The sequence below is a fragment of the Salmo trutta genome, chromosome 35, assembly GCF_901001165.1.
Source record: "Salmo trutta chromosome 35, fSalTru1.1, whole genome shotgun sequence".
Lineage (NCBI taxonomy): Eukaryota > Metazoa > Chordata > Actinopteri > Salmoniformes > Salmonidae > Salmo > Salmo trutta.
The window spans coordinates 24,589,991-24,616,105 of record NC_042991.1 but is presented as its reverse complement, the minus strand read 5'-3'; the positions used below and the strand labels follow the sequence as shown (position 1 = coordinate 24,616,105).

At 40.6% G+C, this 26,115-nt stretch overlaps 1 protein-coding gene across 5 annotated transcripts in view; it reads right to left on the bottom strand.

Annotated features, from left to right (window-relative positions):
* LOC115174913 (ephrin type-A receptor 7) overlaps nucleotides 1-12,468 on the bottom strand; it is a 75,864-nt gene extending 63,396 nt beyond the window's left edge. For all 5 annotated transcript variants that reach the window (XM_029733926.1, XM_029733927.1, XM_029733928.1 and 2 more), the window contains exons 1-3: nucleotides 12,185-12,468; nucleotides 10,455-10,519; nucleotides 8,244-8,913 (exon numbers count right to left, since the gene is read on the bottom strand). In XM_029733926.1, coding sequence (XP_029589786.1) covers nucleotides 8,244-8,913; nucleotides 10,455-10,519; nucleotides 12,185-12,278 — 829 coding nt within the window. In that variant the 5' untranslated portion in view covers nucleotides 12,279-12,468. The remainder of the gene's footprint in view (nucleotides 1-8,243; nucleotides 8,914-10,454; nucleotides 10,520-12,184) is intronic.
* Nucleotides 12,469-26,115: the final 13,647 nt, after the last annotated feature.

Sequence of the window (26,115 nt, the reverse complement as noted above, 5' to 3'; positions counted from 1 at the left end):
CTTCACAGGGGACGGGGATAGAGTTTCAATGTCTAACCCCTTCCAAACAAGCTACTTTCAAACACCTACACCTCCTGTGGGCTTTTGAATGGAGGGGTGGAGATAGAAGGAGAGAAAAAACAAGGCTACAGTGAGCAAAAAAAACTAAACAAACTTTCAAATCAAGAGTTTTAGCTAGAAAGACCAGATTAAATGGCTGGAAAACCTAAAAACAATCATATTGTCACTAATTCTTCCCACATAGGCCCACACCACGCATAGCTTGAATGGCTGTGCCTGGCTTTGCGTGCACTCGGTTCACCTAGACAACCCCTCCATTCATCGGTGCTACCTGTGCTTAAGGGGAGATAAGTAGCTTTACTATGAGAAACAAAGAGAAGATTAGCAATCCCTTACACTGTGTTGGATGGCACACTGCTTTGGCCTCCAAACAGCCAAACTCCTGAGGAAGTGTCTGGTTGGACGTACCGAGCTAAGATCAAAGCTAGCTAGCCTACTGATCAACTTTTAAAAGTCTAAAAAATCTATTCTGGCTACCAAAATATTATATATTACTTAAATCCAAAATTATTTGGGTTTTATAATTAGAAATATACACATAATTAGAAATGAAATATAACAGAAAAATTTAACTGATTTAACTTACATTAAGTAAAACAGCAGGATAATGTAACAGTCGTGCAATTACTGTTGAATACATTATATTTCTGACATTCCCATTTTTGTTGGCTCCACTTAGTCGTCCCCAACACCAAAGGAAGAATCTTTAGCCTCACTTGTCATTTTTTGTGTCAAACCTAAAACCAAGGCATCTATATTAAAAACTAAGGCTTAGAAGAGAACAGATTGTATCGGGTGTGATGATAATTATGCCAATACATCCAATTCAATAATCAATATGCACAGTTGTTTTGGTAAATGTCACATTGATAACAAAGGTCACATGATAAGTGTGAAAAAAACAATATTCACAACCAGTTCACAACAAGTTCACAAACTTTTCAAATCTGTTCCTAGTGCATTACAGCCTGCGCTACCGCATGTTGTCAGAAATTGAAATAAGCAACAATAAACCCCAGCACCTGTTTCCTCACTTAGCTATCACACTGATTTACTGCATGGGTCTGCAGGTGGAAAATGAAGGACGTTTTCACATTAAATCATTACAGAATTTATAGCGCTGGTTCCGCCTGAACAGAAACTGAACCTTGTGTCCGTACAAAAGTACACCCTCTTCCAGAGAGAGAGAGAGAGAGAGAGAGCGAGGTCTTCACTTTTTTAATTCATCATGCAGGGTAAGGGCTTTCCAAATGACTTTCCAGTGACATGGAAATGTCCCTGCCTAATCGCCTTTTGTTTAGTTCATTAAACTCGCATGGCGACGGGAGAAAAAAGTCTTAAGGGCAGCTAGCCCGGGCGGCTGGCTACCGTTAAATGGAGGATGTGGCTAGATGTAAGAGGATCTCTTATTGCTGAAAGACTTCTACACTGAAGAGAAGAGACTGTGCTGCTCTCGGGATAAAAGCAGAGGGCCCAAAGGTCTACCCCGACCCAAAGCCCCCTGCAGCCACAACGAATCAACGCTTAAAATGTCCCCAGTCAGCAACCAAGCATTATCTCCAAATTGTGCCAATGCCCCACCCCCCTCTCCCCACTCCCCCCTTTCCCTCCTACCCCACCCCACTCCAATCCCCATCGACCCACTGCTGTGACAGAAAGGACTGAAACACAGGAACAATTTCAAACCAGCCACAAGTCTCTCTACAGCGGTCCAGCCCCCGTGGCCTCCAGTTACACACAAAGGTGTCCGTTTGGCCTCAGATGGCCGTGCTGATGTGCTGCTCCACAGAGAAACAGCCAGGTCAACTTAAGGAGGCAAAGAGAACATCAATCCAGATTTGACAACCAACTACACAACACATCCAAACCCAGCTCCTGTCCTGACAACTAACTACACACCACATCTAAACCCAGATCCTGTCCTGACAACCAACTACACACCACATCTAAACCCAGCTCCTGTCCTGACAACCAACTACACACCACATCTAAACCCAGCTCCTGTCCTGACAACCAACTACACACCACATCTAAACCCAGCTCCTGTCCTGACAACCAACTACACACCACATCTAAACCCAGCTCCTGTCCTGACAACCAACTACACACCACATCTAAACCCAGCTCCTGCCCTGACAACCAACTACACACCACATCTAAACCGAGCTCCTGTCCTGACAACCAACTACACACCACATCTAAACCCACCTCCTGTCCTGACAACCAACTACACACCACATCTAAACCCAGATCCTGTCCGTGGCTGCTCCAGTTCAAACAAATGCTAATCACGAGTTTATGGATTATAATAATCACGATAATTAGAACAAACATGATTTTTTGCATCTGAATAAGTGGTACCACTGTGCTGCTTTGCTTATGTGAGCAGATCAAATTATTTGGAGTGGGGAAAAACAGACGGCTTGAGTCAAGAGAACATTGGCTGTTTTATTCATTTTTATACAACGAATTTGCTTAGATTTTTGATTTGGTAATAACCTAGCACAGAAACACACTCATTGCCTGCCTCACAATGTAGCTTGTATTCCTCTGTGCAGTGCCTTTGCTCTTTTTAATCCCTTGTTATGAGAAAAAGGCAGTTTCTTCTGCTTCTCATTAGTAGACTGAATCATAGTTTCTTCCTCAGAGAACTGGAAAGAGCACAGATTGGTTTAAATGATAAATGTGGAGAGCTATAATAAACAGGGTAGTCATTTTAATGTTGGATACAATGTCTCTCCCTTTTAAATATACACCACCACTTCCGAATGAGAAATAAAATAATAAAAATAAAAGTTTCCCTGGATACAAGACTCCTAGCTGCACAACGCTGCCAGGCCTGACATTCTGCGGGAACTTTAACATGTGAAATGAAAAACAAATGCCTCATTTTCTAAACAAAACAGTTTCACAGGGCTCACTCATTTCCATTTCATTTAGGTATGGTAAATATTTGTTTCAAAGTCATATGCAAAAATAGAATATGCCCATATGCATTGATTCACATCCAGTGGTCGGCAACCATGCTTTTTTTTCAGTCCCCACAGTTTTCATTAAAAACACATACAGTATACAGTACTAAAATATTTTGGGATTTTAGTTTTGTGTCAAAAAAGACAGTAAAATCACCCGGAATTCAGAAAATAATAATAATAATTTAGAAAATCTGTTCTTAAGTATTCCCACTAATAAAAAATAAGGGACATTCGTGAACATGTCTCAATGTTATCAAGGTTATAAAATTATTGTTATTTTCAAATAAAATCTATTTTTGGGCTGAGTCAATTTGCAGTGTACAAATTAGAATTATGTTCCGGCCCCCCGAACATCCGCTCTGAAACAAATCGGCCTGCGGCTGAATCTAGTTGTCTTTACTCTAACATAATGCATATTGGGTTAGGGCTATATCAAATCAAAAGAAAACTCTATTATCTTTATCGTTTGTCTCTACAGTTTGTCATTCTTGCAGATATTATACTTAGAGATAAAAGTTGATAAATTGAGGGTGTAAAATCCAGACCTAAAAATATCCGGAATAAGTCTCCCTGAAACAGACAAAACATTGCTGCTCGCTGCCTGGTCATTGGTAATAGGTTTTTCTTTCACCTCGCTTGATAAGCTGCTGGAACTAAATCATGTATATATAAATATAAATCAGAGGACAGTAAAATATAATCCACTTAACGCTTGTGGGGACACACCAACTTGCCCAGAAGACACCATTAGATGAAATGTATTTAACCCCTTAGCTGAATACCTGTTAATCAAATGGGGCAAAACCACACATAATATTCCTATTAAGCACTCTTTGAGTCATGTTAGTTCAAAATGGAGGCTAACTAACTGACACACATTATTCATCTATAGATCTGTCACTAAATCAGAGCTGTCAGGCCAAATTAGAGACCAAAGTAGAATTTCATGAATAGAAAGAAGCCTAGTAAACATTCTCCATTTTGATGGAAACAGAGGACAATAAGAAGAGATATGTGGGTAGACATTGTTGACCCTAAAAGAGAGACCTTTGCTATTTTGTGTCAGATGGCGTTATTTCCAAGGGGACACTGGGGTCTCTCATTGGCTATGCTTAAGGTCAGTGAATATTAACTTAATTTACACATGGCTGCAAACAAGGCCGGGCTGGACAATGGATGCCTGGCTTTTGTGCTTAGTAACGTGAGCGCCCTGGATGACAGGACACTGCCAAGACGGAAGATGGATGATCGCAGCAGTTGACCCTTGTTCATCAGAAGAGTCACCTCTCTGGCCCCCTCTCCCCGCACAACAATAGCCCCCTCCCCATGCCTCAGCAGCCCTCATCTCCACTTGCACTAACAGGTTCAGACACTTCCATCGATCCCCGGTTCCATACCTCTTGAGATTGCGGGCTTTACTTCCTTTGGCTATCTAAACTGTGGCACAGATGTCTTTTTTGTAATTGCTCAACCACCATTCTGTTGGGAGGGATGCGATCGGACAGGGGAACACTATGTCAGATGACAACGTCTTGCCGTTTAGTGTCCCTGTGGCATGTGGGGGAAAGTGACTCGGCCCAGGGTCTTAGCACCTTACCGTGCTTCAGGGAGAAAGGCAGAGAGGGAGGGAGGGAGGCAGGGAGGGAAGGCTCTGTCTGTTGTCTCCTCTGGGAGCTTTGTAGACTGGTGGCTCTACACTTCAATCTTCCTTTAAGAGGAAAATCAATAACTTATTACATAAGCTCAACACTTTTTTCCCCACTTACACCCCGAGCAGGCAGAGAGGGGACTTAAAAATGTGCTTAGAAGTGCTCTGTAGCATAAAAGCCTACCATTTCTTTCCCAGTGACTTGTTCTCCTTGTACAAAACAGGCACATACTCTATTACGCTGTGACTATACATATGGGGTGTGTACGTATGTGAGGGTGTTTGTTTCTGGCGATATGTGTCTCTCCAGCTTCTAACAAAACAAAAATGTAAATCTCCATATCAAATATTAGTAATATCTAAGGCTTGGTGAACACTTTGTATAAGCCTACATACTATTTATTTGAACCCCCCCCCCCCAAAACTAAACTAATTCATTTTGAGACTTGATGCTAGCTGTCAACCATGTTTGTGTTTCAAAGCAACAAATACAATGGCCCCACAGTCTATCACCGTGCTACCTGCCAGGTCAAACAAACAAAAACAGGAACAACCCTGAAGCTGTGGAAGAATGCAGCTTTTCACCAGAAGCTAGCCGACACGGGCGGTGACAAGACTAGCCACCATCCATCACCAAATTATTTCAATCTTGAGTGATTTCAATCTGGTCGTGTCTCCTGGGGATTCCGTGTGCACCACTATTTGAATAATTAAGCTCAGGAGCGGTTGTAAAGGACGGCCATTTGGAGCATTATTAAAATCACACCTTATCAATCAGGAGGACCGTCAAGATGCATGAGGACCCCTGACTCCTGGCTTCATTTGAAATGCTAAGTAGTGGCCGTGCCTGGGCCTGGAGCTGGGGCTGCCTGGTGCCCCTCTCCCCTCCACACAGACAGACACACCTTGGCTTGTGTGGTCAACCGCATCACAGTAAGGTCCTTCCCTCAGGGGTCTCAGCCCATCAATCAGCCGTAGACTAACTCCTGTCTGAGTTCCTGACACACCAAGATGGATGGTGTCAGTGTCTGCAGGATGCTGTATCCTCTCATGAATTATCTTGTTAGCATGTAGCGATAGCGCTGGGATAAGGTTGTGTTTTTATCTGTTTACTTGAGAGACTAGGCCTCCCACACTGGAGAAAGAGTTGAACAGGTGAATAGTTAATCAGTTCTCAAGAGTTGGTTGCTTTAGGGTATAATTATGTGATGTGTTAAAATTGGACAACCTACATTCCTGGCAAAACAAAGACACCAATGTCTGTCCACAAGGGCCCTCTATTTCTCGTAACGACTCAGTGGCTCCATTTCTGAATGGCCACTATTTTAACACCACACACTTCTATGCAAATAAACCCTGTGCACGTTGCAGGACACTTAAAATGTGCCCTTTTCAACACCCATAACACTGATTCTCCTAACATTGGGAGAGAGAGAAACACAGGTATTTATAGTGCTGCAGATGCCAGAAAATAGTTAAAGAGAGACATAGACGGGGAGGGAGAGGAGTGAAAGACATGCAGTCCCTTTCCAGTGATGGTGATGAATGAGTGGATCACAACACGTTTTGGAGGAGGCCTCTGCATCCACAGAGGGGGGGCTCCTAGTCCTCGAATGACATGACTGACAGCTAAACTCACTTGCTCCTCCTGCAGCCTTCTGCTCATATTTCACAGATGGACATTTTACAATTGGAGGATACTGCAGATATTGAAAATAGGACAGTGAGCGGAATGTGTATCTATTTTCTATATAGAAAGTCACAGTATCGCAAGCAGCATGCTAAAAGAGAGGCCTGGGTGAAGACTGAGTAAACTCCAACACAAGTATTGTAGCTGTACTGAAGCTAAGGGGCAGTTACAAAGGACAAAACCCTCTTCCATTCTAGGCCCCATTGAAGTGATGTTCAACCGATGGAAAACTGTTGGATTTTCCTCTTGCTCTAGGAGAAACCACTGAATGGGCGATTTAATATCACCAGATCTCTGCGAGAAGCTGCTGATTCTGCAGTAAGATGTTCATTTTATTTAGATGAACTATCCCTTAATACAATGGCCAGCCATGCCCCAATGGAAATAAATCTCTCATAAAGTTACCATGTTGAGAAAGGATTTGAATCCCTCATACACAGGTGGGTATGTTTTCCACCTCATTAAGGACAGTTTTAGCTGGCACAGTAGTTGGACCAGTTAATTGCCACGAATGGGCAACAGTTCAGATCTAACAGGCCTGCTTTACAAGCAGAAGAGCAGGCTTCAGCTGGTACTTTTAGACAAAGCTTTTATGTAATATATGCTACATTGTTTGCTCCAAAATAATATAAACGACTACACAAAAAAGGACTCCCCGGGTGTTGAACAAGCTCTAACCTCTAACCACATTTTAGAGCAACATAACTCAAGAGGCAATTTTTGTTTGTTTTTGATAATATCACCTAAGTACACTTCACATGGTAGAGGGTATAGACCTAACTCTCTGGTGGAGGACTACGTGTTGTAGTATTGGCTTGAAAGTGGCCAGCCTGCCTGGACTTCTAGTTTGTCCTGAGACACATTTCCTTTAATTATTACTGGTCAGTACCCCTCATAAGCTGCTTAGAGGGACACTGCCCATTCCGTGAAAGAAAAAAAGCTTGGCTGACAAGACAGAGCACTTAAACTCGGTGACTTAAGTAGTTCCCCTTTAATCCACAGTGATTTTTATCTTACAAGTCAGGTGGCTGCTGAAAATAATCCTTTGTGCAATTAGAGTGACATAAAGCATTTAATGCTAACTGCCGAGGCATGGTGCTAGGACCAAACAACACAAAATGCATATCCGCAGCGACTTTAATTGTGTTTCCTGTTAGGGCCCTTCATAAATATCTTGGGGCCTAAATGCCACAGTATGGCGGCTATTTGTTTTCTCTCTCTGTCAGGGTTGTTTGGAAGGGGCAGAGGGATACTGAGATTGGTTGGACATCCTCCAGACCTGTGTATTCTGCAAGTGATTGCCTTGGCCAGCAGCCAGCCAGAGAGGGAAGTGCTCTTACCGAGGAGCACTGAGCTAAACTGAAGTGCAAGTTATCATTTAATCCCAGTGTCAACAGAACCACGGCTATAAATTAAGAGCCTGCTAATCAAACAATTAACATGGATTCCAATTATTACACAGGATTTTCAGGCCTCCATACTTTATCCATCATTGAAATGGCCCTCAAATCAGTTGCTTTCATTTTATTTGCCACCACAACTATTCAACATGGCCTAAATTGTCCTTTGCCTGTTTTGTATAATTAAAAACTCAAATACTCAACAGATTCTTTCTGTTGTTTAGGCATGGGTGACCCTGTGCAAAACGATAAATCAAAGGGAAAAACTATTCTAAACATTTACATTTGAATGAGGCACATTTTCTGCTTACCAATAAGTTTCCTATTTCCCCAAATTAATACAATGTTTGGGGCTGAGTAATATTTTTCTATATTGAAAATTGCAGTGTAGCAGAGGATGGAAAAAGTTATGCCACTAATGAAAACGGCGTATAGAGAGGATAGAGCAAGATGAATATAACTGCACTCACGTTCACATGCATCGCCCTTCTGATGAAATCCAGCTTTGCATATACATTTCCCTATAGGCACCAGCCATTCTCCCTCTGCGCTGCAGTGCATCTTGGGAGCATTATCGGCCTCCTCCTCGGCGTCACCGACACACATGCCCTCGACCTCGACCAGAGAGGAGAATTCTGATCCCGTAACAGTGTCTGGGAATGTGGCCAGGTTCTCAATGATGGACCAGCACTTCTTGTAATAAACATTGACAGAGACCAGAGCGATGCATGCCCCTACATCCTGGAAGGCCAGGTAAAACCCTCGTCTGGACAGCGGCCCAATGATGCGCACTTCTGTATTCAGCTTCATCTTCCTCTCTCCCAGGTCCCCCTGAGTGAAGCTCTCATCTGCTGCGATTGTATCAATTTTCACGTACTGGTTCTCTCGTATATTCCTGCCGACCTCCGAATCGGTTTCCTGGTAATACAAGTTGAATGTCTCCTTGCACGTGCCCACCACACCGGGCAGACTGTTACAATCCCTCAACGTGAACTTGAGTTCCACAAAAATCCTCTGGGCATCGCCCTTCTCTATCCAGCTAGTCCGAAGCCAGTTATTCTGATTGGGCTCCATGACCTGACAAACCTGGTATGTGCGAATGGGGGTGTAGTTTTCATCCAACCCGCTGATCTCTTCCCACTGAAAAGAACAGAGCACAAGTTTGGTACATTTATATGGATTGGTTCTCAACAGCAACATACTTTTGCAAGGAAATAAAAACACAACAATGTAAATACTGGCTGGTTTTCTGTCCTACTGTAGGGTTGATTCAATACAGTGTTTTAACATATTAATAAAGGAGTGTACAAGGTGTAAAAACTAGTAATAAAGGCGGGTTAGCTAAACGAAATCACAAAAACATAGGGCATGAAAAGACCTCCATTATTGGAGCACTTTAAAAAAATTGGTCATCCATTTTGTTTTTACAGTATTTGGAAAGGAGTATGGAACTATTAAACAAAATCCATAAACCTCTGCACTGTTATTATGAAATCAGACCTAAAGAAAGATTAGAAAACAGAGATAAGCCTAAAGTTAGATATTCCTAATAAAGCAAATAAGTAAATCTGATAAGCATAAAAACAAATGGATCAACCTCGATTACTTTCCAGTCATATTGCTAGATTTGTATTTATTTATTATTTAAATGTTGTTATTTTAGATTAAAATGTTAAAACTTTTACGGACAGGCTATTATGGAAAGGTGACTTGAGGCCTGGGCTACATAAAAACAAAATCAATATCTCTTCACTTAAATGCCACCCATCCTATAGATTTTCAGGACTGCTACAATTAACAACAATTAACATAAACAAACATCCCACCCACTTAAATGCCACCCATCCTATAGATTTTCAGGACAGCTACAATTAACAACAATTAACATAAACAAACATCCCACCCAAATGGCCTTTCTCACACTCGGTCCGACACTGACAATTTTAAAAAGCTTGTCTCTGGACAGTGCGGATGATAATGACTCAGAGGCACATATCCATGGTAATGATTCAGAGGCTCATATCCATGGTAATGACCCAGAGGCACATATCCATGGTAATGACACAGAGGCTCATATCCATGGTAATGACACAGAGGCTCATATCCATGGCAATGACACAGAGGCTCATATCCATGGTAATGACTCAGAGGCACATATCCATGGTAATGTCTCAGAGGCTCATATCCATGGTAATGACACAGAGGCTCATATCCATGGTAATGACACAGAGGCTCATATCCATGGTAATGTCTCAGAGGCTCATATCCATGGTAATGACTCAGAGGCACATATCCATGGTAATGACACAGAGGCTCATATCCATGGTAATGTCTCAGAGGCTCATATCCATGGTAATGACACAGAGGCTCATATCCATGGTAATGACCCAGAGGCTCATATCCATGGTAATGACCCAGAGGCTCATATCCATGGTAATGACCCAGAGGCACATATCCATGGTAATGACTCAGAGGCTCATATCCATGGTAATGACACAGAGGCTCATATCCATGGTAATGACCCAGCCAGAAAGACATAATAATACTGGACCATGTCGAAATTTCACATTTAAATCTAGATTTTCCTCCATTGAGGTAGAGCATGGTAACGCTGAAAAGAATAGTGTTAATTGGAGTATTATATGTTCTCAGAGGTGTAGGCTAGTTAGTGTCCCACTTACCCCACCAGGAGGAGAAGATATCCACTCCAGCTCTGTCTGCTGTGCCTTGGAATCCAACAGAATCACTAGCGACAGGAAATAAAAGAGTAGAGCAGGTGATTAAACCTCTGTATGTGCCACTGTCAGTTCGACTAATATTATTAAATGAATAAGCTATGAAAGTCTACAGCCTGATACAGTATGTGAGGGCTAGGTGACTAGACACATGACCCATTTTCTGCAGCCAGCTATGAAAATGAACAATTACAGGCTGTGCAATAGGGTATTGATTTGATGACAATACTTTTTACCTCAATGGAACTGCTTTCATATTGAAGACTACTGGATAAACGCATGTCATATACAGAAGGCTACCCTTCCTATTAAGACTAAGGCCAGCTTTTCTCTCCATTAAGCTAAATGGTAAGTGTTATTTGTGACAACAAATAAACATGGGGTAAAATGGCAAAATTATTTAAACCTATCTATCTGTTTGTGTCTTTTCAGTATGGAGGCACACATGCTGGTGCAATAGGGTCAGAATAGAACACCTGCCTCTATACGTAAATCTAAGACAATAAAAAGCAATGCACGAGTCCTTGCTATGCCATGGGCGACAGGCGCACTCACAACATAAATATAATCCTAAAACTGTTCGGCTGTAGTCTACCAACGGCGACATGAATTTGGTGTAAAAGTGTCACTTATCTAACATAATATATATATATATGCATTTAATAGATTATTAGCGGGTAGACTTGGTATTCATTCACCGGAATAGAGCCTCAGAGCGTACTGCCGATTTCTCTCCTTGAACGCAGAGCCATGAAAGAAAGTGTTTAATAGCAGAGTTACTATAGGCTAAATATCATTTCAATCTATTGATCAGACATGCGATAATATATTATAGCCCCATATGCTTTAAATAATTTACACAACCCGTTTCAAACTTCAGACAGACTCGAAAATAGTTTGTATTTCAGAATCATTACAGTGTGTTTACGAATACAATAATCACCTTAAAAGTGAAGGTCAGCAACTTGCCAATACTTTAATATTATTTATCTCCTTCCAATTGTATTTGTTTATTAATAAATACATTTCTTTAGCAAAATGAACCTCTAGTTCATTTATATAAGCAGTATACCTTGATCTTGCTATCTCTCCGTGTCTGTGATATAGACTTTCCTTGTGCGCTCTCGCTATGTGCATGTCCGTTTTCATAGACTAATTTCAGGTCTTTCAAACATGAACTCCTGTAATGACAAGGAGGGTTAATGTGTACCATATTTAGGGTGAATGGGTTGGTATTAGCTTACACATCGATCTTGGAAGTTTATTCCAAGTCATAATATGAGACTGAGTGGAATGAAAGTCTAAATGTAGACTATCTTAGCCTTGAAAACAACAATTTCACCATCGTCCGTATAGAGCCTTATTTTGGATTTGGTGCCATGCGTAAAAGCCTACTAAAATAGCCTACAACGGGTCGTTTGTCACACAAACGCTGTGTAATGCGCACAGACTGCAATCCACTGACTAACAACACTGTAATGCCATTGAACTAATGTCATGACTAATTGTCTTTTTTAAACATTTGACAAATACAGGAATGATCATTTGTGCGCAAGCAACAAAATCGCAGGATAGTCTACTGCGCGCTATTTCTCTGGATGTCACTACGCGCGATTGCCGATCCGTTTTCAGGATGTAGCCTGGATGATGAGAGGTTATCAAACTTTATTACATACCTTCTTTCGCATTCTGTGCTTTCCCAGTGTTCATCAAACAACATAAATGAAGGCAAAATGTAATCCACAAACACGGAGTCGACGTAGAACCCATGTTGTAAATGGAAGTTAGCTAGACAGTATTCGCTTTTCCACCTTGGCGTGCACTTCCCATTGACGACGCTAAAACAGCTCTATGTACGAGAACCTGCCGTGTCTCACTCAAATAGCATCCGCATCTGCTGGGCGTGGACTGTAACACAACTGATGTCACTCAACTAGACTGACAGAAGAATGATCCACTCACGGCTGGTAGAAAAGGATCCTGTGCAAGCATTGTGACAAATAAATTCGTTGCAGAGGCTGTTCTTCAGGATAATTGAATGAATTATGATTTTAGTCAATGTTACAGTCTAGTCTTCTTTGGCCAAGATGGACCTCTTTGCTTTGGGTAAGATGATGGTAAGAAGCTTTCCTTCCATACAAAACAAAACAAATAGTTATCAGCTTACATTAACATAGCCTAAACCAAAAATATCAATAGGCCTATTTGAAAGCCATCTCTCTCTCTCTCTCTCTCTCTCTCTCTCTCTCTCTTTCTCTCTCTCTCTCTCCTGTCTCTGGAAGTATGTAAGAGTTTGAGGGTGAGGATTAGAAAAGGGGATATACTCTAATTTAATATTATGTGGTGCATTTCCCTGAAATAACAACATAAATATTTAAAGAATTAAGGGCTATCTGGGCAAATAACGTTGTTATAAACTGTTACCATACTTTTACCATGTTACCACTTCGCTGTAATGTCCCATGTATTTGTTTAGAAGAGTGAGTAAAGACAATGGGTAGAGACATTGTAGTGTGCATCATCTTCAGAAAAACAAACTGCATTATTGGTTAAGGACTTGTAGTAAACATTTCACTGTAACACCTGTTGTATTCGGCACATGTGACAAATACAATTTGATTTGATTTGAGAAGGCCACCTTAAGACAGGAGTCTGGGCATTAGGAGGAGATGACTCCTTATGTTGTGTTGTGTTGCTGCGTGAAGAACTGCTACAGTAAAGATTGAACTAACTGGATCCTGGGGTTCTAAGTAGCGCTCTACATCAAGATAAACACAAAACACAATTAAAAAGTGTAACGTTAATTTCCCGTTGCTCAGTTGACTTGGAAAATCACTGATAAATTAAAGCATAAAAGAGAAACGCATTAACCCTTTACACATACAACATGTGTTTCAGCTCACTAATTAATCACAATTTACCTCTACCAAGTAAAAACAGCTGTAATTATGGCCCACAAATATTGATTCATAAACTATGTACATCATGAATGGATGTAAGGAGACATTCAAGTTTTATGTACCTAATTTGTTGTTTGACATGTTTATTATGCAAATGACTCTTAATCCTCTTCACCTGTGATACATGTTCCACCAATGCATTATGCTGTATCCTTCATTATTACAGAATTAAAATGTCTTAAAGTTACCTTCATTATCCAGCATGTTTTATTATTTATAGTTATAGCCTGTCTCTATAATTTAAACTGTGCCTTTAATCATTGATTTGAAAAATAATTATTATGTTCAGTGGGGCATCATTTCAGACCTGTTGACTGTGTTTATTTACTGTACCACTGACTGTCATTATACTCTGTCTGTTGGATTTGTATCAAAGACATTTGAATATTCATGGCTATTTGTTATTCACTCTCAATCTTTGGTTTGATTCCCACGTGACAAGCTCAGGCATTACAAAGCTTCCCCATCTCTAGAATAGACAAATGATCACAAGGATATTCAAAGAGTAAACAATACATAAAGGTTTCTACATTTACAAGTAGTTTCCCAAAAAGTACAATGCTGTCTTTTAATATTAATATTCCCGCATTAATACATCATAGAATATCCATGAGCCATCGAACCATATTCTGTATCATGCCAAGGAATTGTCACTCTGGGTCAGATCTCAGGTCATTATAAGCTTCCGAGATGCATTACCTCCATTTGTTGTTGCTATCCTTCCCTGTAGCTCAGTTGGTAGAGCATGGTGTTTGCAACACCAGGGTTGTGGGTTCGATTCCCACGGGGGGCCAGCACAGGAAAAAAAAAAAAGTTGTATGAAATTGTATGAAATGTAAGTTGCTCTGGATAAGAGCGTCTGCTAAATGACGTAAATGTAAATGTATCTGTTGCTTACTGTGACCGTGGCACTCTCTAATTGGGTTCTTATTATTATAGCCGTGCTGTGGTTAGTGGTCATGTGGAAGTGACACTCTTCACAAGGGAAGACTTATTGTTGTAGTGGTAGTGTTCACTGTTTTATAGATTGTGTCACAAATGGCACCTTATTCCCTTTTCAGGGTGTGAATTCTGACCAGGGCCCATAGGCCCATAGTGCACTATATAAAGAATAGGGTGTAATATGCATGTAATATTTAAATTATAGCAACTTATGTTGAAACGGGTGTCCAATTGTCCGTCATATAGGGAAACAATGATGAGAGAGTGGTCGGAGGGTTAGATGCAGCTGTTGCTGCAAAACCAAGTGTTATTTCAAGCTGTGAACTGACAGACACTTACTGCTCCCATTCAGTCTGTTTAAGGAACCCCCTAGTTGTCGAGATATCAGCTGAAATTAATGTGACATCATTAGGCAAGTGGATGTACTGTAGCCTACCAAAACTGAAACAATTCATAAAGCCTCAGAAGAAATTACCATCTGCGACCAATAATTCACAAGAGTAACTACAAGTTTAGTGACACATACGCAATAGTTTATTATACAGCATTATACAACATTTATTTTCTGGTTCCCTTCCAGTGAAAGCTGATCCTCCACCAACCACACTGTCGTCATCAGCAGGCAGTTACATTTTTTTTTTTTTTTTTTTAGCTTCTTTCCCTGCAGGACTGAATTATGTGGTTCTCACCGAAAGCAATCTGAAGACTGCTGAGAAGTTGGTGACTGGCTACTTATAACAACCTGGACTCAGGGATAGACGTAACATAGTTCACTTAAATCCGAGACACTACAATTAGTATGATATGTAACGTTTCATATGTATGTATTGATTTGTCATCGTCCATCATTCATTTTGCATGATATGTTACAAATTACAGTTTGTATGATATGTTACGAATTTGCAAAATGTATGATATGTTATGAATTCCAATTTGTTGTGGCTAAAGTTAGCTAGGTGGCTAATGCTAATGTTAGCTAGGTGGCTAACATTAGCAGGGTTAGGGGGTAAGGTTAGGGTTAAGGTTAGTATTAGGAGTTAGGTTAAAGTGTTAAGGTTAGGGTTAGGCGAATGGTTAGCTAACATGCTAAGAAGTTGCAAAGTAGCTCAAATGTAGTAAGTAGTTACAAAGTTAATAAATAGCTAAAACGCTGAAGTTGTCCGTGATGAGATTCGAACACAGAACACCCACCCCGACCAACCACCCTACTTTTGTTTTTACCTTTAGTAACCGTCTGTCTTATGTAACCATACCAAGCGTAACATATTTTGCTAATTTGAGTGTCTAGTCTATGTGTTATGTCTAGTCTATGAGACCAGGCTGCTTATGCCAGGCTCTTGTCTTGTTCCCATGCACCTCTGGCTGTGTCAGTAAGTAGTGGGAAGCACCTCCACAAGAACTTGCTACAGGATGATCCTGGCATCCTGCATGACTGGGTGGGGGCAGTCAGAACATCTGTGAGTGCTGGAGGAACACACCACCCATAGCTGTAAAGTGGCACTCCAGTCTCCTTTTCACCTCATTTAACACCTGATTTAATTTTCTTCGGGATCGGTGTCCCATCCACGGGACGGTTGAGCTAGCATAGGCTAAAGTGATTAGCATGAGGTTGTAAGTAACCAAAGGTAGTCAATATAACTATTTGTTAAGCGTGCAGAGACAGAATTGATATGTGCAGCAACAGAATTCAGAACATAGGCCGTTCTTACAATGTTCTCCCTGTACACCAAGTCAGAACCACAAGCAGATAATGAAAGCTCTTACAATATTCAATGATTACATTTCTCAAAAACAGGTTATAGGCTACATGTGCACCACCAAGTCAGAACAGTAGGCAAAATTAAGAGGTGAAAATAGACCAAATTATTAGGGAGAGGCACATGTGCTACTAAGAGCTTACTACACAACATACACTTAATATTACTTTCTTAGCTACAGTATATCTCCCTGGCATATTACATAAGTTATGCAGCAGCATATAAGACATTTTTGATGTGCTCATTTGAACAGGAAGGTGGTGCTGCGGTCCTTCGCGGGCAAATTTTGTCATCAAAGAAAAAGAAAGAGGTCGGATTTACAATTCCGAGTTAAATGACTGTTCAAAACATATATTCCCAGTTTGAGCTCGTTTATTTCCAACTTCCCAGCTATAATGCTTGCAGTTAGCAACTGTCACCGATTCCTTCCAAACCACTCATTGTTGAATTTGCAATTTCTAACTTGTTGTGTCATGTTACTGTCCAATGGCCAATGAGCACCGATACCTTTCATCTATAATTTCTCTTCATATGACAATGATTAAAAATGATATGCCAGTAGATTGTCGACTTGATTCATCATGATGACTGCTAGCTGAGATTTTGAAAGTAAGATGTTGACATGATCAGTACAATTAAAGCTACTGTACATATAATGTGTGATTTGATGCCATTTTATTTGTGGCCAATGACCTTGAGCCTTCTTGGAAGGGCACTTATAATGTAACTCTATGGCAGGACCCAAAGGGCTTAAACATTTCAATGTCTACCCTTACTAAGGACTTAGAATTGGTGATGACGTAGTGTCCCCATGAGTGACAGAACACTGAGCCAATCATGGCGCAATGCTCCTATTTTCTGTTTGGCTTGTCCCACCACCAGAGAAAGCACTGAGCTAGGCTGAAACACCTGCATTTTGGAGCTGCCTTACTCAAGAAAACAAAAAAGAGACCATGTTTGTATGCGGCTTTATTAACTCAATAATATATTTTTACATGATTTGCAAACTGATATGTGACACGTATTAAGGCCAAAATAGCATGCAAAACAGGCAAGTTTTCTTAACTCTCCTTGAACTGCACTATTGGTTAAGGGCTTGTAAGTAAGCATTTCACGGTAAGGTCTACACTTGTTGTATTCGGCGCATGTGACAAATAAAGTTTGATTTAATTTGATCTCACCCTTCACTCCATGCACAAATTGGCGAGAGGGAGTGAGAGCAAGCAGCAAAATAGGGACAGGACACATACTTTCATTGCAAGAAGCAGGTTAATGCATATTACTATTGACCAAATAAATGAAATTATGCCAAGTTCACGAGGCCACTGATGATGTGAAGCCTCAGACAATTGCCTGAGTTGCCTAATGGTAAGTCCGTCTCTGCCCATGACCTTGGTGCCTCATCTATCTTGTAGTTGTTATCTATCCAACCAGGTGACATTTTTGGCTTGGTAAGTCTAGCATGTGTTAAAATTTTCACCTTCGCCCTTAATTTTACCATTATTATTACCACCATACACATTCTCCTAGGAGAATGTCTTGTCTAGAGGTGAGTGTTCTTGAGGTCATTTGATGACTGTTCTAAAATAATGTTTTTAGAACCAACATGCAAATACATTACCACCCTTAGGGGCTTGCTTGCCTTAATTTAGCTTGCATTTATAGTCTTGCCCTTTCATGTTACAGTAAGTGGACATTTTAAACACCCCAAATGTGAAATAATAATAAATCATATTGATAAAAATATACATGTAGGTGGTATTGCCCGACTCCTGTAATTTGCCCCTGGAGTATTGTTTATGTTGGCATTAATATGCTAGTGTTGTACGTTAACTCGGAGATAAGTCATTGTTGCATGCCCGCACTTCCCAGGGCACCTGAATTAGCATGTGAAAATATGGCACTGTTAACTTGTGTGACTTTGGGGTTTACATGGCTGTCAGAACAAGCATAGTGAGTCTTTCTCTCTCTCTCTCTCTCTCTCTCTCTCTCTCTCTCTCTCTCTCTCTCTCTCTCTCTCTCTCTCTCTCTCTCTCTCATGTTCACAGGGAGAAATGAAGGAGTGTGGCTTCACAGAGAGAGTAGTAGAGGGAGAAAATGGAGGGAGGGAGTTTCACATAATGCAGTACATATAGACAGAGGGGGAGATGGGAAATGACGAAGCAGTACAAAGAGAGTGAGAGGTGGTGCGAAATACACGCGCATACGCACACAAACATGTGCACACACACAGAGAGAGAGAAAAAAAAGAGCGCAAAAGAGAGAGAGAGCAAGAGAAATCGAGAAGTACAGGTAAGGAAAACTAGGTAGAGACATAGTGGTGTAAAGACAAAGGACACATGGTGATGTGACGAGAGAGAGAGAAGAGAGAGGGGGAGAGACAGAAAATGGGGAGAGGGGGGAAGAGAGAGAGAAGAGAGAGAGACAGAGAAGAGATGGAGAGAGAGAGGCTCCACAGCCTGTGTACTCTGAGCAGAGAAAGGACACCGCTAGAGCAAAGTATGTACAGTGGCAGCATGGCACGGCGGGCCCTGCTTCAAAGCCATTCTCTCGCTCACTCAGCACTTCTGCCTCCTCCTTTACCCAAAACAAGAATTAACCCAATCAGGAGATGAAACGGAACAGAAGAGCAGGGCTAGATGGGGGCCAATCCCTTTAAAGCTTACATAATGCCTTTTGTTTCCTGCAGGAAAAATTAACTAAGTCTGAAGTTGAGCTGAAACTTTGGAGCGAACCAGTGGCATCTCATTAAGGTGTCTCACAGGTTAAAGGATTTATTTCCTGCTCTCTTACTTTGTCTCCTTTCTGAGTCAAGGCATACAGATGCAGGATCTTAATTTGAGCCAGTTTTCTACAGCGTGAAAATAATCCTGCAGCAACGGGAAGTGTGAATTATTATGTGGATTATAATTAATGGCCATTTTTGTACGGGTTGATACGTTTTTCGTAATGAAAAATCAAGTCTGAAATTTCAAAGTGGAAATTACAAACTTCAGAAGTCTTTTGAAACCTCAAATACACTACACATTTTACATTTGAATTATTGCATTGCAGGAAAGTTATCCTGCAACAGGGTGATCAAATTAAGATCCTATATCTGTACAGGTTAAAAAAAAATGGTTTTCTGAGAAAAGGGAAAAAGTAATGCTGAAAAAGTCTCTTGATGAGACAATTGATGTTATAATGATAGTAGGTTCTTCCCATGGCCACTAGTTCATTATCTGAAAGCTCGGGGCTTCTGCAAAATCTGAAGAGCGTAGAATTATTTTGCTTTGATTTGCCAGATGAAGGAGCTTGGCCATTTTTCTCCATGGGTAAAGACACACTCAATTTATAATAGAGAGGGATAGGGAGCACTGTAAGTACTAATTGGCTTTTTAGGACAAAACTTCTGAAATTACACTTGCCATCTCACAGCTTAATGTAGTAAAGAATTACAGTCTGTCGAATTGGTGAGTTTTACTTTTGGGATCAACTGCAATGAAGTAGTAGAGTTGTAACATGTGTTACCATGAAAGCCTAAAATGAAAATGAAAGCTAGCATTGTTTGCTCAAATGGATTTCAGGCCTCTTTACTCCTATATTCCTCTGTTTTGGTGTAAATGGAATAGTTCAGAACCATCAACTTCAATTTATGTTGGATTATTGACTTTATTTATTTTTTATTTTTTTCACCTTTATTTAACCAGGTAGGCAAGTTGAGAACAAGTTCTCATTTACAATTGCAACCTGGCCAAGATAAAGCAAAGCAGTTCGACAACATACAACAACACAGAGTTACACGTGGAGTAAAACAAACAAACAGTCAATAATACAGTAGAAAAATAAGTCTATATACAATGTGAGCAAATGAGGTGAGATAAGGAAGGTAAAGTCAAAAAAGGCCATGGTGGCAAAGTAAATCCAATTTAGCAAGTAAAACACTTGAATAGTAGATTTGTAGTAGAGGAAAGTGCAAAGTAGAAATAAATAATGGGGTGCAAAGGAGCAAAATAAATATATACAGTAGGGGAAGAGGTAGTTGTTTGGGCTAAATTATAGATGGGCTATGTACAGGTGCAGTGATCTGTGAGCTGCTCTAACAGCTGGTGCTTAAAGCTAGTGAGGGAGATAAGTGTTTCCAGAGATGGCCAAAGGAGGAATTGGCTTTGGGGGTGACCAGGGAGATATACCTGCTGGAGCGCGTGCTACAGGTGGGTGCTGCTATGGTGACCAGTGAGCGGAGATAAGGGGGGACTTTACCTAGCAGGGTCTTGTAGATAACCTGGAGCCAGTGGGTTTGGCGATGATTATGAAGCGAAGGCCAGCCAACGAGAGCGTACAGGTCGCAGTGGTGGGTAGTATATGGGGCTTTGGTTACAAAACGGATGGCACTGTGATAGACTGCATCCAGTTTGTTGAGTAGGGTATTGGAGGCTATTTTGTAAATGACATCGCCAAAGTCGAGGATCGGTAGGATGGTCAATTTTACGAGGGTATGTTTGGCAGCATGAGTGAAGGATGCTTCGTTTGCGAAATAGGAAGCCAATTCTAGATTTAACTTTGGATTGGAGATGTTTGATGTGAGTCTGGAAGGAGAGTTTACAGTCTAACCAGACACCTAGGTATTTGTAGTTGTCCACATATTCTAAGTCAGAACAGTCCAGAGTAGTGATGCTGGACAGGTGGGCAGGTGCAGGCAGCGATCGGTTGAAGAGCATGCACTTAGTTTTACTTGTATTTAGGAGCAGTTGGAGGCCACGGAAGGAGAGTTGTATGGCATTGAAGCTCATCTGGAGGGTTGTTAACACAGTGTCTAAAGAAGGGCCAGAAGTATACAGAATGGTGTCATCTGCGTAGAGGTGGATCAGAGACTCACCAGCAGCAAGAGCGACATCATTGATGTATACAGAGAAAAGACTTGGCCCAAGAATTGAACCCTGTGGCACCCCCATAGAGACTGCCAGAGGTCCGGACAACAGGCCCTCCGATTTGACACACTGAACTCTATCAGAGAAGTAGTTGGTGAACCAGGCGATTCAATCATTTGAGAAACCAAGGCTATATATCTGGGGTTTATATATGGGGTTCCGTCTGGATTTTGTCCGTCAAAGGTTTTTCCGTTGGAATACAAATATTTATTTGGACTTGGACTTTGACTCAACCAGAGGTTCTGGTAGGACTAAGGTTTTAGGTTAATTTGTTGTTAATTATTTAATCATTATTTTGTTGTTTATGCTGAACTCCTTTGATTTTCCTGTCAATACACTACTGTTGCACTGACCAAGTTCCCCAATGTCTCATTTCAGACAAGTTTACGCTTTATGCAAGTTTGTTACAGAGTAAGCCATTACACTTCATGAAAAAGCATATTCAATTGACAAACTAACCAAACATTTGCCAAAAATAACATTGAAGTCAAATACCAGTCCCATAAGGATGAGACAGTGGAGAAATAACCTTGGTTGTGTTCACAAGAGGATACGATTGCAATATCCCAAACAAAAATAAAAGAATGAGAAATTGTCAATATCTTGTGCAGGGACCTGATTAAACCATAATTGGAGGATAGGACATATAATATTTTTCAGGAGCAATGGCTGCTAGACAACGGCTAGCTGAGCTGGGGTCTGTTCTGTCTGGGCTGTGGGTCGCCATTTGCCTGGCTGGCTGCACATTACAAAAGTGGATGCCATCAGCATTTCAGAGCAGGCAGCTGGAGAAACAGTAAAATAAAACACCTTTCTGCTGAGCATCCTTCAGATTCAGAAAGGCCACCGTCTACTATTTCACGCTATGGAAATCCTAACTGACTCCCTGGCTGCTTTTTTCCCTCTGAGGTAGTTGATTTATTAGAGACAGTCAAGTAATGCTATACTGTTACCACATTTGGATCTTGGTGACACGTACAGTAACACTCTGACAGAGCAGCAATATCTGAAAGAGAGAGGCTTTGCCTGTGTCCTAAGTGACACCCTATTCGCTACATAGTGCACTACTTTTGACCAGAGCCCAATGGGCCCTAGTGAAAGTAGTGCACTATGTAGGGTATAGGGTGCACTATGAAATATGGTGCCATTTGGGACGTATCCCTTGATTTGAGCCCAGCAACCCGTACCTATTTTTGTCTTTAAAATGAGATTCATTGTTGCATGAACAGCTGAATAATGATAACTTTAAATTATGAGTTTTCATACGTGAAGTGTATTTCCCCACCACAGAATCCTTGCAGCACATACCGTGCTGAAGTACTGCAGCAGATTATTAATACATTTATGGTAACACTTTACATTATACAATACATACCATAGACACTATGTTTGCATGAATTATTGCAGAAGAATAGTGGGTAACACTTCATTGACACCCAGCGTCGTAACATGTTATAACACGGTCATAACAATGTCATAATATGTCATAACAGCTGGCATAACTTGTCATAACCTGTCATAATATGGTCATAACACTGTCATGACCCATATATTTGCATCTGCTATGACAGGTTATGACAAGTTATGTCAGCTGTTATGACATACTATGACATGGTTATGACCGTGTCATAACGTGTTACGACGCTGGGTGTCAATAAACTGTTACTCACAATTCTTCTGCAATAATTCATGCAAACATAGTTTTACATTGTGTTATTTTAAGAGCGTCAAAACCCACAAAACTTACCACACAAGGCAAAACATTCCATTACACCAGGGATCATCAACTACATTCAGCCGGGGGCCGAGTTATTTCTTGAGCGCACGGTCGGGGAGCTGGAACATAATTACAAATAATTGACTGCAAATTGACCGCAAGAAGCCCAAACAGATATAATATTGGACTAAAACATAGTGATTTCAAACCTTGCTTGCATTTGTATGTGATCACATCTTACTATTATGCATGGAAATACTTGGGGACAGATTTCCCAAATGAATGTCACTTGGAGATGATTTCCTGGTGTTTTTACTGTTTTTTATGTCCAACAATGAAAATGTAACAATATTTGTATTTATTTTTATTTTGTTTTGCTCAGAAAACTTGGGGGGCCAAATAAAATCACCCGCGGGCCTCCAGGTGGGTAACAATACGTGTCAACAGTATGTTTATGATGTAAATTATAACCGTTTTTGAAATTGACTATGTTAAATTATCATTGTAATTGAACACACATTGATGTCAGACATGCACCTACTCCAATGCTCTGTTGCTGATGACTGGAATGAATGCAGGAGCAGATTTCAGGAGCAGGACAAGACACCCTCTTGTTGACTGATGACTGATATAAGGGAATGTACGTGATAGGCCTGGCTTATATGGTTATGATGCTCATAATCCTTCCTGACAGTATCATAAAGTGTATTTTCTTAGTCCAAGTAAAGCGACACAGGATGGTCATAATGTATCATGACAGTGTCATAAAGTGTATTTTCTAGAAGTCATTTAAAATATGATGAGAAAAACCTGACTGTGGAGAATTCAATACAACAACAACAAAGGATCTAAGATAAAAACTTTCTAAAAAAGGAAACTTCTTAGCAGGGAAAAAACAAATGTCAATTAATGTGGGTTTTGACACTCTTACAGTATGTCATAACCAGCCAGAAAGTAACGCAATATATGTCACAACAGGTGTGAATATAAATTATGTCATGTTATGACAAATGATGTCAGCTGTTATGACATATTATGACATGGTTATATCCTTGTATATGACACTGGGTGGCAAGTAAAGTGATAACGAATAGGGTATTGTAATTGTACTGTTCATTGAACCGTGGTCTGCATGAGACATGGACAGTAATTGGCGGCTTATAGGTTCTTAGTGTCATTGTCACACCTCATCCTTTCATATCCTTTCAGTCTTAACTTTGAAACTCCTCAGCATATCATAAGATTATATCATAAGTCTGATCCTTGCGCGGGAATCTGCCAACGTCAGTTCTCACCATGTGCTGTCATCTGTGTTTCAGAGGATATAAAGATCACATTTATAGTCAGGTATAAGGAGGAAAAGGTTTATGTATCTCAAAACTACATCACAATGACTTAATCATTGATCACAAGAATGGCCTTCCCTTCCTTGGAGAGTTTATGCAAACGGTTGATTTGTGATTTTATTCTTGGCCAAAGTGACCCTATAGTTCATAATTTTTCCAGGTACAAAGTGACAGCTGTTTAAACATCTGAAGTTATGTAGGCGGGTCTTTTTCACCATGCCAAAATATAAAGCTAGACATTAATGATCCTGTCTCAGCCAATCAAATTGCTTCTCCTGAAGCACGAAGGAGGAACTGACTAACCACATGGTTTCCGTACATATGGGTGTCTGGATGTCTTCATCTGTCACTCCAAGAATCCCACCATGTCTAGGGTAGCCCAAAGACCCATGACGCAGGCACTGACCCAGTCATTAGTAAGGCAGACCTCTAAGGAACCAGCACACAGAGGAAGAACTCACACGCAGAGGAAGAACTCACACGACACTAGCAGAACTGAAGGGCTTCCCTGAAAACTACTGGAACTTCAATGTTAAAGGAAAATTATGGACGGAAAGCAAAGTATATATTTGCATAAAACCAACCGACTCCATCCCCATTTGCAATGGGTAAAACGGCAGATTAATTTGAAGTTGGTGCATAAAGTCAGTGTTTTTGTGTACATACTGCAGATAGTTTGAAGGCTTTAATTAATTTCCACTTGCTATGAAATAACATGCTTGAATTAAAAGCGCAAGTATCGTTGTAGCTTAACTTTAATGTGAGCACATCAATCAATGCATGTTTTTTCCTCTGTTGTGTCGTTTGAGGCTCCATTAGTCTTCAATTGTGTATAATTTTCCATTCCAACTTCTGTTCTTCGTGTAATTAAATGAAATTTAAAAAAGTGTACTTTTTAAAATTATTGCTATGACAATTAATAAAGCTTAACAGCCTGCCTTTATACACTGACAAATCATCGTACTCTGGTTCCAATCGCCTATACAAGTAGCCTAGAACACCGCAATACAATACGTTCTCTCTACATATGCCTCGAATTGAACCTTCCTGCCATCCTTCCTTCCTGTTATCCCTGAATAGAACTACACACCAGATAGGAAAATGCTTAGTAAAGATACGTTTTCATATCACTCTATTTGAACTGACTAATTGGATCACTGCATATTAAGGATTTTCTACCGATTTCCCTCCTTTTCTTGCTACTTTTCATATGAACTTAATTGTGACCCAAGGCATGAATAAGAGCCTTCTACTGTTTAAACATGGGGGGAAATGATGTGGCATGATTACTGTTTCATCAGTGCTTTGCATTTTTTTTTACTTCACCCGGGCAGAGACAGACTCTCAGAGACAGAAATGTGATTTTATCAACAAACCGGTGTCAGATGCAAATGGGGTGTGAGCTGCCCCATAACAATACCAGGGAATTTTCAACACTTGAGATTTCCTATGGGAATGCCATTCCATATCAGTGAACTATCAATGAACTGTTTCGCTGCCAGACAAGGCTCCGCTGATAGCCAGGTGTAGCAGTGGTAAGGTGTTGGGACTGCTGTTGGGACTCTGCTGTTGGGACAGCTTTATGTAGGCCCTAACAGTTTGTGGGCACAGTTTGTCACCATTATAGTGCAATGAATGTATTGTTTAGTGTTGTGTTGTGTTGTGGCTTTGCTGGCATGCATCCTCAACATTTATTTTAGCCTCTGAGTATAGATGTGAAATATTAAGTGTCTTAATGTCTTAAACTAGTAGCATTGCTGCTGTGAGATGACAGTAGAAACCACATTTATTTAAGCAAGTCAGCCATATCAGCATTGTTTTTTTAAAAGGTAGTAAATGAAGCTAAACGAACTGTTTCCCAGCCAGACAAGGCTCCGCTGATAGCCAGGTGTAGCAGTGGTAAGGTGTTGGGACTGCTGTTGGGACTCTGCTGTTGGGACAGCTTATTTAGGCCCTAACAGTTTGTGGGCACCGT